The 14,974-nt window shown below is 40.1% G+C and overlaps 1 protein-coding gene across 1 annotated transcript; it reads left to right on the forward strand.

Annotated features, from left to right (window-relative positions):
• Nucleotides 1–3,580: 3,580 nt before the first annotated feature.
• Nucleotides 3,581–13,505, forward strand: clu (clusterin). Its single transcript, XM_034076113.1, has 10 exons — nucleotides 3,581–3,667; nucleotides 6,686–6,849; nucleotides 7,589–7,737; nucleotides 8,371–8,541; nucleotides 9,411–9,581; nucleotides 10,153–10,366; nucleotides 10,808–10,948; nucleotides 11,181–11,395; nucleotides 11,809–11,996; nucleotides 12,857–13,505. The coding sequence occupies exons 2-10, from the start codon at nucleotides 6,732–6,734 to the stop codon at nucleotides 12,867–12,869; spliced, it is 1,380 nt and encodes a 459-aa protein (XP_033932004.1). The 5' UTR covers nucleotides 3,581–3,667; nucleotides 6,686–6,731; the 3' UTR covers nucleotides 12,870–13,505.
• The last annotated feature ends 1,469 nt before the right edge of the window (nucleotides 13,506–14,974 follow it).

A 14,974-nucleotide genomic window follows, 5' to 3' on the forward strand; every position in this document is an offset into this window, starting at 1 on the left:
TCAGAAACATCCTGCAGAGCCAAAGCCTCAAAATAAGTGAAAAAGCTACATATAGCGGATTTGAGTTATCTCTGTATCTGTGCGTGTGCAAGGGAGTGATGGGTAAACACTGCAAGATGCTCCAAGAAGCCCATCTTCTGCACTGCATGTCTGACAACAATTTGATCTTTTGCAACAACACATCCATCTTTGTTCGATGAAGCTCCATCCGGAGTATAGGGTGAAACAAATGAGTCACCAAGAAAGAAATACAGCAAGTGAGGGAAAACAGGAACAAAGTGATATACAGGAACACTTTACAGTTGACATCTGGTTTGTCCCACTCCCCCAAACGTGATCACTATGATTTAAACACTGTCTGTCACTTTTGCATGTGTGGCGGTGTGGTGAGGGTAGGTGTTAGAAGTCGCCACTTAATTATAAAAACTAGGTCTAAGGACAATCAGGTTCGTTTTACACCACGGGCAGAGACAGTTTTAAGGGTCAGAATACAGTTTTATTTATAACATACAAAATATCTAAAAACAACACACACAATACATTTGAATAAAATACCCACTTTGGGGAAACGGACCTACCTATGGACTTACCACGGCGCAGTTAACAAAAAGGGGAGTAAGGGGTCCAAAAAGAAATCACCCGTGACACTGCACACCACTCAAAATGGATACGTGAAGAAAACCACTGCCACCACCCGGGAGTCTGCCGCCTCAGGCCCACAGCACCTGTCGGCACAGGATACAATGTTATAGTTCTGACAAAAGGTTTGTGACAGAAGGATAAACAAAAGAAAACAACAAAATACACCACATCTGAATGAATAAACAACAAATGAAAAAACAAATTAAACCAAATTAAAGCAAATGTAAAAGATTGCAAGGAATAAACAAATGAAATAATAAATGTCCTTATAGTCGTATTAGGACAATTCCCTGACGCCAAGAACGGCTCCAGCAACAGGCCAGACATGCATGGTTTCCAATGGATATAAACGTTGTTTCATAGATTCAATCAACTAAAGCTGCAGTCACGCCATCACCCTGGCTGCTGTTTGCTGGGGGGTGCTGTGTCCCGAACGGCTGGAATTCACACATGGGGGCCATATTGGACCGAGTGTAGAGGACAGTTTTTCACTTTGTCCCACTCACATTTAACTAGAAGTCCAGTATTCTCTCTCAACTCTGTCTTTTCGCACTGATGTTTTGCTCACTCCTGTTGATTTATTTTAGATCCAGTGGGATGCTTCTTAAAAGGCTCAAAGTGACTTCCTAAATGTTTGTTAAAAAAACGAAAAAGGGATAAGATATTGAATATTATTTTTGCATTTAAACTTAATCTCAGAAATGTGTTATAAATACTGTGTATGAAAGGAAAGATATAACACTCCTCAAACAACTGAAAATACACAGTCAAGTACTGTCAGTCAGTGTTGAGAATGTACTGTATAAGAATGGAACTCCTGCCACCTAGTGATACAATCAGCTATTGCACTTTGGTGTTTTTCTGTGACAATTTTGAGTCTGACAGTTTCCAAAATAAACTCTTTATTAGTTAAAGTACCAGCAGATTCCTGAGCCTTTGTCACAGGGTCATGTTTAAACTTATCAAATATCACAAGATGTATAATACACTGTAAACATCTGCACAACTCTGCAGAGAGATATCTGCTGCTGACACAGAACTCAGGAATGTGTGTGTGTGTGTGTGTGTGTGTGTGTGTGTGTGTGTGTGTGTGTGTGTGTGTGTGTGTGTGTGTGTGTGTGTGTGTGTGTGTGTGTGTGTGTGTGGCCTTGTATTGCTATACTTGTGGGGACCTAAATCTGTTTACACAGTCACGTGTGGGGACTCACCTCCCTTATGGGGACAAAATGGAGGTCCCCATGATGGGAATCATTAATTTTAGGGTGAAGACTTGGTTAGGTTAAGGGTAAGGGTAAGGTTAAGGGTTAGGTTAAGGGTAAGGGTTAGGCATGTGTTGGTTATGGTTAAGGTTAGGATAAGTCTCCAGGAAATGCATGTAAGTCAATGTAATGTCCCCTGAAGTGATGTATACATGGTGTGTGTGTGTGTGTGTGTGTGTGTGCGTGCGTGTGCGTGCGTGCGCGTGCGTGTGCGTGTGTGTCCACATCCATCACCTCTAAATAACACAGTCCTCTCTTGTTGTTTATCAGGATTAAAAGATTGACTATTTGTTTGTAGATACTTTAGTATCAATATCGACTGGTTTCAGAGTCATTTTTGCAGTTTTAAGGTGACATTGCATTACTAACACACTGCCTCTAGGATTGTTGTCTTTATTTTGTTGCATTGTTTTAGTACCGGTAACTCCCACATCCTTCTGTACATGTTCACAACTAAGCACTGAGAAAGCAGTTAAAGCTCAGATGCCACCCATAACAATAATGATGGCTGCATTGCATCTATGTTTCCTGTTTCCATTTCCTTTACATTTTAAGATGGCAAGTATGCATATGCACATTTATTGAATACACATTTTAAGGCTTTGCTAAAGATTTGATGCCAATATTGAAACCGTTTTATTAATTATGCATGTAACTTTGGTTTTAGGTCACATGTGTGTCTGTGAAAAGGTGAAAGAGGAGCTGGTAAATGTTGAGTCACAGTCAGGATGAATCAACTATTTGTCTCTGAGCGCTGCTGCCAGTAAATTACAAATATTCTGGTCAAATCCTTAGGCTCAGGCCAAGTAAAGTTATACACAATAACAAAAATTAAACGCATTCAGATTTCAAAATAAAATCACAATTTTGTTTACAAATGGTAGAGGAAACAAGGTAATTATTTAGTGGTACACATAAATAGCCATTAATCATAGTGACATTTATAATAACAGATAGCTATAATATGCATCATTGATGAAAGTCAAGATAAATAATTTCTCACTACATAAAACGTATTCAGGAATTATGCAGTGGTGTTTCTAGGTGGTAAATGGCAGATAAACAACTTACTTGAACGAATGCGAAACCTGAAATACACAATGTGACATAACAGTAGTACGTTTTTAACATTAACCACACAGGTGATAATCCGATTGAATACATACCTGTTCTCATCAATTTGCTTAGCCGTCAATTTGCCTATGTTTGCCAAACTTCACAACATTGTCCCTTCTGTTTTCTACTTTGTTAATCCTCTCAGAAAGGTGCTTGATATAATTTAAGCTTCTTTTTGACGAGATACCATTCCCTCTCTGAATAAAAAAAGCATGGAAAGCACGTCTTATATTAAAAGCTAAGCCTTAGCATTTAGCCGCTAACAGTTAACCATAGACTGTTAACCCTAGTGCTATTAGCATTAAGCTGTTAGCGGTTAGCCGTTGGCAGTAAACCGTTAGAAGTGAGCCAGTATGAGTATGATGACCACTTTTTTGTTTTTTATGGGTTTTACAGTGTGGTTTTAGTAATTATACCTAAGTAGGGAACTCAAAACTTACCCAAACTTTGAAAGAAATGTTCATGATATCCTTTTATTTTGAAGGGCAATAGCGGAAGTGGGTTTTTATTTTGCTGTAGCTTGACAGTAGCAGCGCCGTGCAGCATGAGTCACGTGTCTGCACCTTCGCAGTTATCCGCGGGTATAAAAACCAGCAGCAGAGAGACCAATGCAGCTTCAGACGGTCTGGAGTCTCAGGAAACAAACAGAGGTGAGTCAGAGGGGCTTTATTTTGTAGAGAATCTGCAGCTTGGTGATGCTTTTAGAAAATATCTTTAATGCAAGTCGTGATAAAAGTGTTATTATGCTAAATGAAAATAGAATAAAGTGCAACATATTTCCCATGTTTAGCTCATGTCAACATCTCTATCTTTGATTCGGCTGTATATTATATATATCTTGCATTTCTTTTAAATGTGGTTATTTTAGTTGTTGTTTTTAATGTCTGACAAGGTGACTGATGCTTTGTATAGCTTACTCATGGGTGTGACCTCCATTTTTGGATCAAAACAACTGGATTAGGGTAGATGACATCATGTTGTTGTTGTTGTTGTTGTTTTTCTTTAATGCACTTTAAACTGGGTTAGGGTTACCACCACCAATAGCACCAATATAACAGTGACATAGGAACGTTGACATTAACTGTTGAAAGAAAAAATACATTTCTGGCATTTCTCATATTTTTCCTCCAATGTGCATATATACCTAGAATAACTATTTGTAATATCAACAGTTCTAAAAATAAAAAGGTATGTGCGTATTGTAGTTTAGAACTGACCTTCATTTCTCCATAACCACATGACAGGTGTATGCGTTGGCTACTCAAATCCCCAAACACCTGAAATGAGGCCAACATGAGGTCACATGTGCCAGTGTCCCATTTGTTGTAGAAGCCCTGATGATCCAGATTAGATGAATTCGTCCTTCATATTCTGCTATTGAGAGAGCTGTTCGTGTAGGTTTGAGTTTCTAATACAGAAGACAGAAGACAGAAAGGGGATTCATCAAAAGTGAAAACCAGCATCTCCTGCAGATATCAGTGGATGTATAAAGGCTATAAGAGATATTTTAGGGCATTGAAGCTCAAGAAAGATAATATTTAAAGATCATTTTCAATCTATTTTAGGCAACAAATCAATAAATTGTTTCAGCTTAATAGGATAGCATGTAGTGATATACATAATGCAATATGTGTGACAGACCATATAGTAATATAACAATGCCATTAAGTGCTGCATGCAGAATAGACATGGAAGAGAAAAGCATGATATATAGTATTTACTATAATAATAAAATGCAAAGTTGATAAGATAATAGTAATATACTATTACCATATGAGTAATAATATCGGTTTTAGATTACAATAATTGTAGACACAAACACTTTTACTGTATTTTACTCCACAAAGCTGAAACAGAACTTTCTGGAAGGCCTTTCTGGCAACATCTGGACGGTCGCTGGGTTTGCATTCTTTCAGTTGTGTAACCAGGATCCCTGCAGCTGCTATTCAGCAAATAATGTCCCTCCACCTCTGCCTTGTAAATTATTTCTCCTTTCTCTCCTTCTCCTTTTTATATGTTTGACTTTCTCCCCGTTAACCTTTCCCTCTGTGTCTAGCTCTCTCAGGCTCGGTGTTTCCTCATGCGTTGCCCATTCTTTCCTCTCTCTCTGCACGTCAAGATTGACATTCTGCTTTTTTCTCATTAAAAAAAGGTTTCACTGGTCCCAGTCTTCCCCAGTTTACTAACCTTCCAGTAACTGGTAATTAAAGTGAGAGGCTTATTGTGGCATGAATAATGACCTCATTGTGCAAGCCGCCGCAGTTGGCTGCACTGTACATGTTAACATCGTGAACAGATGAGCTCATATGGAGAAAGTAGGACATTTGAGGTGTTTTGGGCCCGACAGTAGGTGGGCGTCCAGTCCTTTCTTTTTCATTTCTCACTGCACATTAAAAGCACATTGAATTAGAGAATGTCATCGACAGTACTGAATGTATCATCCTTTTAATAATTATAATTGTAAACTAGATATCTATATATATATCTAGATATTTATCTGCAAGGTGACACAATCCATTTGAGTTTGAGGTGTTATGTTATTTCCTTATGTGTCCTAAGATACTAAATAAGTCAGCTGACATTTAGATTATCTGCGTATTCAATATTTAAATTATATTTAATGCAGCAGCCATAAAAACATCTTGACCAAAGTGGAATAAGATTGAAAAAGTGCAGAAACTGTATGTTAATAGCTTACTTTTTGGGGACTGATTTATCCCAAATATGATGAACATGCTGTACTTTTTACTTGTTTCCATAGAAACCGTTAATGGTGGGCGAGCACACACTGCACACACATCACTGAGGAGGGGAGGAGCCTGATCAATACGTTTACATAAGAATTTAACATTTTATAAAAATACTGAATACAGATACTCAACCATTTACTTTTCACTGCACCCCTCCCAGCTCTGATGTGAAGTGTTGTTTGACCAAATGGACCGAATCACTAAAGGAGTTGCTCGTGATCTCGCAGGGTTAGAAGGGTGACGACGAGATGTGGACACGATGTGATTTAGCATCTTTCTGCTCATAATTATCTGGTTTGGTAATGTCAAGGTGTCTACGTAGTTGGACTGATTGATTGGTGGATTTAGATCACCGTGTATTTAAGGGAACGGGAGGATTAGGTCCTGCTGCAGGAACAATCAACAGAGAGCAGATTTAAACTGCTTGGGGAAAGCCGAGCCGAGCCGAGATAAGGCCGGTCCATCTGCCTGATTACTTTCTTTCTATGTGTTTGTAAGTGGAAAAATGTGTCTGTTCAAACGGTCTGTACTGGCAGCTGACCAACCACAGAGGAACATTGGGTAAACAGAAAAAAGCTCCTGCTGTTCTTTATATAATGCACAGTTGACCAAAGGCACAGGAAACACTGATCTGAGGTCAGCGGATTGATAATGACCTTGTTTAGTGAAAGGAACAGCATGCAAGAAAAATGATGCATTCATCAGTTTGAATTATTTATCGGTATTGATCACTGCGGTTATTTTAGGTTTTGCTGTGTAAGGGGGGAAAACTGCTGAGCAACGATGGTCATTATCTCCTGCGTAGGGCTCTGGTTTCTCCACAGCGCGTGTCGCCCCCTAGTGGAGATGGAGGGACTTTACAACAACATTACAGCAGTCAGGAGTTGAAACTGAATCTGTATGCTCATGTCTCTCCAGTTTTTTGTCTCATCATTGCCTGCTGGCCCTGTGAGAGTCAGAGAGGATGTTAATGATGATGATGATGATGATGAAGAAGAAGGGGTCCAAGATCCTCGCCGTGGTGGCTTTCATTCTGGCTTCAGTCAACTGTCTTGTTCCTCCATCAAAAGAAGATCTTAACCGTAAGTTTTTCTACAAAGGCATCAGAAAACTTCAATAAATTGTAGATTATTAGGAGTTAATCGCAATTCAGCTTAAACAGATTAAATGCTATGTGGAAAAAAAGGTATGAATGTATTTTATGTGGATAAATTGTTATGCTATAATATAAATAATAGATATAATATAATAGATAGATGAACTCAGACGATTGCTAACAAACATCAGTTAGGATTTTCTGTGAAATGGCAAGATGGGTGGCATGGGAAAGGGATTCCCTATATTTTTTTCTTTCTTTGTTTTTTCTTTTTGTATTGTCTATATAATTTGTATCTGTATAAGTCCCTTTTTGTGAGGGCGGGAAAAAAAAGAAAACTTCAATAAAAAAAAAAGATTACAGTTTTTCTTTCTTTAAAAACGGTTGGGATTTCACATTTTATAATACCCGTTACCTGCAATATATTTCAGAAACAAAAGTCTAAAACCCTGGCCATTTGACACTAAAGTTACAGTATTCCAATAGCTAGATATTAATAGAGAAAACAAATGCATTGTAATTTAGTTTGAACTGGTCCCAGAAAAGGAAAGAAACTTGCCCCGTGTATTATATTCATGTGTTTATGAATATGTGGCAGTTTCAGGCACCCAGCAAAAAGTTAAAAGGTTATTGAATTATATTAAATATAAAGTTAACCAACAAATGAATGACTGAATACATGACATAATCAGTTTCCCTGATTCCCTTTTCTTTCTTCTTTACAGAGATCTCCATCCAGGGGGAGAAGTTTCTGGATAAACAGATCGAGACTGCCGTGAACGGAGTGAAGGAGATGAAGAGCGTGATGCAGACATCTTCAGAGGAGCATCAGAAGTTTTTGGACGCCCTGGAGAAGACCAAGGCCCTAAAAGAGGTAGAAACAGCTCATCATTATTCCATATGACAGCAAAATGTATTTAATTTTGTTATTTGATCCATACATCCAAATTGATCTGTAGAAAAACCTTATATGCAACGATAACTAATGTTTAAGGCCCCCTATTATACTGTTTTTCATCAATATATTACAGGTCTCAGATATATACAGAACATGTCTCTGATTGGCTCGACATAACAAACAGATCATTGCAGCATTACCCATAATCCCCTCTGTTTCAGCCGTGTTTCCAAAGTGCTGATTCTCTGTCTGTTACTTCAGATGAAAATAAGGAGCCCCTCGCCACGCCCCTCTGAGAGACATTTGGTTACAAAGAACACAATGCTGCTCTAGGAGGAGATTCAGGTGATAAGGGGGGGGGGGGGTACCTTGGTTGCTGATTGGCTAATGGTTACACAAGACAAAACATCCTTATGACATCATAAAGTGGCCAAAATCTGATCAGCTCATTTTCAGATTTTTTTATAGAAATGGATCAGGACAGAAAGAGAGAGAATCTTTGTTCCTGAAACTTTCAGAGTCTCTTTCCACAGAGGGGACACATGGTTATGTATAAGTGGATTTTGCATAATAGGTGACCTTTAAATGTGTGTTTCTGTCTGCCCTCAGGAGGCGATGCGCTCGGCTCAGGAAATGGAGGCCAAGCTGGAGCAGGAGGAGGAGGTCTGTAACGACACCATGAGGGCTCTGTGGGAGGAGTGCAAGCCCTGCCTGAAGAACACCTGCGTCAAATACTACTCTCGTACCTGCAGCAGTGGGTCTGGACTGGTGGGGCGCCAGGTAGGACCAGAACATTACAAATACATGTACTCATACTAAGAGATAAGATAAGATGGAACTTTATTTATCTCCTTGGGGAAATTCAGGCGTTGACGGCAGCAACAGGCTCAGAATGAAAAACAGGATTCAGACAAGGTCAAAATAAAGATAACACATAAATTAAATAATAATACAGCAAAAATAAAGTGTGATAAAGTAACTATTGAAAAAGGATATCACAGTAAAAGTTGTGTACCGTACTTTTCGGACTATAAAGCGCCCCTGCATATAAGCCGCAGCAGCTAAATTGTCCGTCTGTCTTTCTCTCGTTCTGTCTCTCGGTTCCACTTTTACTTTGGCGCGCTACCTGTCTCACTCTTTTCCGGCCTCCAGCTTTTCCTGCTGGAGCCCGCCCCTTAAAGGTGGCGGGCGCGGACCGGTCATAGAGCCCATAGAGTTAAAGGTGGTTAATTTTACCTGTAAAGTCCATAGATTTAGGAGGTTCCCTAGTGGCCGTTAGCGGTACAAAAAAAATGGGGAAAGAAGTTGCGGCTTATAGTCCGAAAAGTACGGTAGTTGTATGAACATGATACATAAGATAAGATAACATGTACACAGAGCTTTGATTATAGGCCATTATTTAAGGACATAATGGAGTTTAGTTGTGTAAACTCTGCTTGGAGAATGAATCCCTATTGCTGGTTCATTATAGGAAGTGACTGTAATGCCATTTTGTCTTGGCATATATTGGTATCGGGAGCAGAAACCTCCCAAAAAAATACAAACAAAACTCTAACCCAACCCCAGTCTCTCTCTCTCTCTCCTGATAAGCTTAACAAATACATCTTTTATACAGATATTAAATATAAAGAATGACTCTTTGCTTGCAGCTGGAAGGGGTGCTGAACAGAACGTCCCCCTTCTCCATCTGGATCAACGGGGAGAACATGGATGTGCTGCAGCAGGAGGGGCAGCGGCAGAGCCAAGAGTTCACCAACCTGGAGGAGAAATACTCCGAGATGGCCCACGGTGTCAACAGCATCTTTTCAAACAGCATGAAGGCAAGACGGATATAAACACTGGACACAGAGATGTATATAAAAGCTCAAACAGTAGAATTGTGAGGCGAATTGTTAGATGATTGCTAGAGAAAGATCCCTCGTCACCAGTTTGATCTTCACTGTCAGGATCCATGTATCTGTGATCCTCTCCAGAATGGAAGTAGTCATCACACACAGAGCATCAACTAGTTCCTGAGCAGTGTCCTTCACATGCTGATATCCAAGAGAGGGAGTCACACAGTCACAAGATGGAGGAATAGAAAGCAGTATTCAATGTTTACTTCAGATTAGCTCCACGTCAGAAATGAGCATGCTTGTCATATGTCTCTCTCCATAGAGGCTGAATCATCATGTTCATCACATAGCTATCATCTGCCTCAAACAGTCCTGATGCTCTTCTAGGTCATCACACATCCTGTCATGTTCACAGCTGCAGTTGGGATACCTTTGTTATCATGTTGCTCTCATATTGGAAGAGGACATTCAGTATTTTCCCAACACTGATAATGGATCTTGAATCAAAGGCATTAACGGGCGGTGTCTCTGTGTTGTTGTTGTTGTTGTTTCTCAGGTGGCTGACCATCTGCACTTCAACCCTCCATCGTTCTTTTTCTCTGATTTCCTGGGACCGTTCACTCGTCGGAGCAGAAGCATTCGCTCGCTCTTCAGAGATCCGTTCCACGGCTTCCAGGACTTGTTCTCCCCGATGATGGGCATGAGCAGGAACATCTTCAGCTCTATGGGCTCCATGGTGGACATGGACTCAGACACAGCTCCCAGTGAAGGTACAGCTCTGACATGAATACATCAGAACTGTCGAAGCCCTCAGTCAGATCAGTCGTTTTAGGTTGGGTCTGTTCATAGCATTTACTCCATCATCTATAACACCCAGGTCAAAATGAACACATTAAGCAGTGAGGTAGATTAAAAAGGCAGGCCGCCTGTTTGCAAACTGTTATTGCATTGTGGAAAAAACTCAAATGTGACAAAGGGAAAGATGTGTCCCATCTAAGTCAAAAGGTAACCGTTTAACCATTAAAATGCAATTATTGGGTATACAAACTGGATATGTCATATCATGGGAAATAATGCGAAAATATAATATCAAGTTGGATATTAAAAGTGGATTTTGCAGGGTTTTTCACTTAGTTTTCAATCATATATATACTTCAAACTTTGATTGTGATGAAATTTTTTTTAAATTGTGCTTTTGTGTCTTGTTGCAGACGGCAGCCTGAACGAGGACGTGGTCATCACAAAACCTTTTGGCGACGGCTCGATGACCTGCAGGGAGATCCGCCGCAACTCAGCCGGCTGCATCAAGTTCAGAGAAGAGTGTCAGAAGTGCAAAGAAATCCAGCAGATGGGTGAGATATAGCATTTCATCTTTCTAACAGTGATGTCAGTCTTTTGAGATATAATGAAGTGTTAAGCCCAAAATAAGTGATAAGATACACCACAGTAAAGGTCTTTGGTCAGATAGGCCATAGTCTTGCACTGAATTGCCAAAAACCCTGCACTTAATAAAAGTAAATGTCCTTATTATCCCGGTGTTTTTTCTAACCTCACTCGTGCGTCTTGATGATGTTTCCCCCGCAGACTGCTCCGGGAGGAAGCCTCTGGAAGGCCCTCTGAAGGCGGAGCTGGAGGAGGCGCTGGCCCTGGCCGAGCGGTTCACTCAGCAGTACAACCTCCTCCTGAAGAGGTTCGAGGAGAAGATGCTCAACACCTCCTCCGTCCTCGACATGCTGAACAGAGAGTTCGGCTGGGTGTCCTCTCTGGCCAACATCACCGACGTCTTCCAGGTTCAGACGGTACGTACACCTGTGTGATGAAGTCTCTCCTCAATCAACAATATATGACATTTCTAAAAAGCTGCTGCAGAAAATGTAAATAGAGAAACGTCATTCATTTTAGCAGGGAAAGAAATCTGTAAACATGATATCTTAAGACAACAATTATTGCATTTGAATCTTTTTGTGTGGTTAATTCAGGAGCTTCTAAGTGTTTTTGCATGACAGCTTTCTCTGTCGGTTGGCATCAAAGAGCCTATTGGGCTTTTCCCTTTCCGGTAGTGTCTTAAGGTTTGTTTGCATGTGAATGGTCTGCAAACATCTCATTATAACCATTTCTACTTCAATACCTTTCCACTGCGAACACTTCTTTATCGATTCATTGCTGTCCTTATTTCACCCAGTGGATTTGATCCTCTTACCTTTCCCTGCAGGTGACTGGCAGTGACGCTGGAGAGAAGCCCGGCGAGGAGCAGAAGCCGGCAGAAACGAGCGTGTCCGTGCAGCTCTTCGACGCTCCGGCCATGAACGTCAGCGTGCCGGGGGACATTCCCTGGAGCGACCCCAAGTTCTCCGAGGTCGTGGCCCAGGAGGCTCTGGACCGCTACAGGGAGAGCAGCGTGTGAGTGTCCAGCACATGTAGTGTATATGATCTAAAAACGACATTTCTTTAAGCATGTGTATTTCCTTGTTCATGTTCTTGTCCATGTCCATTGTTCCGACCATATCGTTTGTAGAGCGGCTAGAATTTCAAATGTCCTACATAATGGAAACGACCACAGAGTACTGTAGGAGCCATTTCCTTAGTTTATATTAATTTATCATTTTAGAGCAGATTTATAGCATGAGATTGTGTGGTGTGTATTATTTATTTAATTTGAGTGTGTTACTCCTGCAGGTCGGGTTTTGCAGCATAAAAGGAGAGGTGCTGCCCCATGACTTTGATAACCATAGTTTTTCCATGTTGATGGCCTTACTGTTTTTACGCCACAATATCTAACAATAGTCCTTGGGCAAGACACTTCATCTGAACTTGCTCCTGTGGGTATTGTCCACAGTGACCATTGCATGTATATAAAAAATATGTGTATGTATAAATGTGTATCTGTAAAGCGCTTTGAGCACTGGAAAAGCGCTATAATAAAAGCAAGGAATTATTATTATTATTATCCCTGCACTACCTTTACCTAATTAAATTATTTGACCATTTGGATTTAATTGTTTTTGATGAAAAGCTTAATCGTGTTATCTCTTTCAGCTAATTATCTTAATTATTTTGTTTCCAAAGACAAAAAAAACATTAACACTGACCAACAACATTTAAAAAATAGTTCTTGTCCTCAATTCCTGATTACTCTCTGACTTCATTCAGCATGGGCATGAATGAAAAGCATGTCATTAAAATGAACAAATATAGGACGATATGATAATAAAAAAGAGTCACAGACCATCTCTAATCTCCTTCTCTTTGTTTTTCAACAGTATGGTCAAATAAAGTCCCAAACCTGCACCGTCTGCTGAGAGGAGAATGTTCTGGACTCATCACCAGAAACCCCGCAGATAAACACACCTGGGAAATAAAACTGAATCCACCGCACTGACTCCGTTGTAAATCCTCTCTCAGTCCTGCTTTAGCCAACGACTCAGTTTAACCTCGGAGATGTATATTGTACCCTTAGAGCTCTTTGTTCTGCTGTCAGAGAAGATATTCAGTAGATGTAGACAACAACAGCAACAACAGGCTGTTTATCATGTGAGCTTGGCTTTGCAAAAAAGGGGCTTTTTCTGCTTGAGTTTCAGTTTATAGAAATCTGCACTCAGCTTTTCTTATAAAGAGGAATTAACTGATATTTCCTCCAATCACATTCCAGTAAAACAAGGATTGGTTTGTTGCTAATATTTGTAGACGATGTTAAGTAAGTTTAGAGTGAGTTCAAGTTGTGTCAGTGACTTTATTTACCCGATGCACCGTCCTACAGATCTCTGATAGCTGCTGTCGGAGTTGGTGGAAGTGGTTCATTCCCTGGAGCTAAACTCACTGATTAGAGTTCGTGATTGCTTTAAGTCCTTCTGTACAACAGCCCCGCAAAGAAGGACACAATAGAGATGTAATAAACCTGCTCAAACCCAATCAGTGTGGTTGTGTTTCTTTGGACAGCTTGACACCCTTTGTCAAACAGAGATGTTCTCATTAATGGAACCAAAATGCATCCATCTTGTTAGAGTGGTGAAGGTCTGCAATTGCTGACATGGAAAACAATATAACTTCTTTATCAAACTTCTTCTAGAATTATACATACCTTAAAGTTGGTGCACAGAAACAGGGGAACACACACATGCTGAGACACATTTTATGTTGACGTTTGAAAGCAAGACGTTTTCCACTCTTTCTTTTGCATTATAGATTTGATATGGTTTTTAAAAAAACAAATCTCTCATCAGACCTTTGTGTGACGCCACTCCAAAATCATCTCAGGTAAATCCTGTTAGCTCTGATTATCCTGAGATTTCTCTAGAACTTGTTGAAGAGTAATGGGTCAGGTTTTAATCAACGATTTGCTAACGCGTACTTCTCTGTCCTTGCATCCACATGACTACATAGTTTGCTTTTTTTCACTGCAGAATTGAGTTCTTCCCTAATCTGGTTTGGTTTAAATTCGAGCAATTTCAAAAGGATTTATTCTGTTATTTTATATCATATGGATAGTAGGTTTAATAGTAATTGCTTATATGAAAGGTTTTCCACAAACACATTAAAACAAATGAAACCAAACTTACAAAATGAAATGACTTTCTTTGAGAACAAATGATTATTTCTGGATTCCCTCCAATGTATCTCTACATAATATTAAATATCCATGATTGAAACAACAACCACAGTTTAAGGGAAAAGTCAAGAAATTAAAGGTGGGGTAGGTAAATTTGAGAAACCGGCTCGAGATCGCTGGAATTTGAAAATACACAACCGGAGAAAATCTGCCACTTCCTCACAGAGCCCCTCCTCCAACACACACGAACGCGCATATGACCAATGAGGGCACGAGATAAGTTTGTGCCCCGATGGGAGGCTGACAGGCAGGTAGGCCATCGTAGGTTGTACTTTTTACAGTATCACGGCTTCTACAGATGAAATTTTTTTATGGATTTGTTGTCAAAGCACATCGGGATGTTAAGAGCATTCCATGGAATATAACAAAAAGTGTATCTCGAGCCGGTTTCTGAAACTTACCTACCCCACCCTTAACTCAAAACCACTTTTATTTTTTGTACTTCCTGTGACCTTTCAATAAGTGCAAAAGACAAACATGCATGGAGTTAATTTTAAAGTGTAAAACATCCTAAAAAAGTTCTCATTTTGGCAAAAGGTGTGTATTCATATCATACCTTAAAGGTAAGAATGGAGAAACCAGCTCGAGTGCGCTAGAATTTGAAAGTACGCAGGCGAAAAAATATCTGCCCCTCCTCCAACACACACGAACGCGCACATGACCAATGAGGGCACGAGATAAGTTTGTGCACAGATGGAAGGCGGACAGGCAGGTAGGCCATCCAGTTACTTTAGCCGGGCCTGCTCAGATGATTGGTCGTGCTTTTTACAGC

This window comes from Pseudochaenichthys georgianus, chromosome 24 (genome assembly GCF_902827115.2).
Source record: "Pseudochaenichthys georgianus chromosome 24, fPseGeo1.2, whole genome shotgun sequence".
Taxonomy (NCBI): Eukaryota; Metazoa; Chordata; class Actinopteri; order Perciformes; family Channichthyidae; genus Pseudochaenichthys; species Pseudochaenichthys georgianus.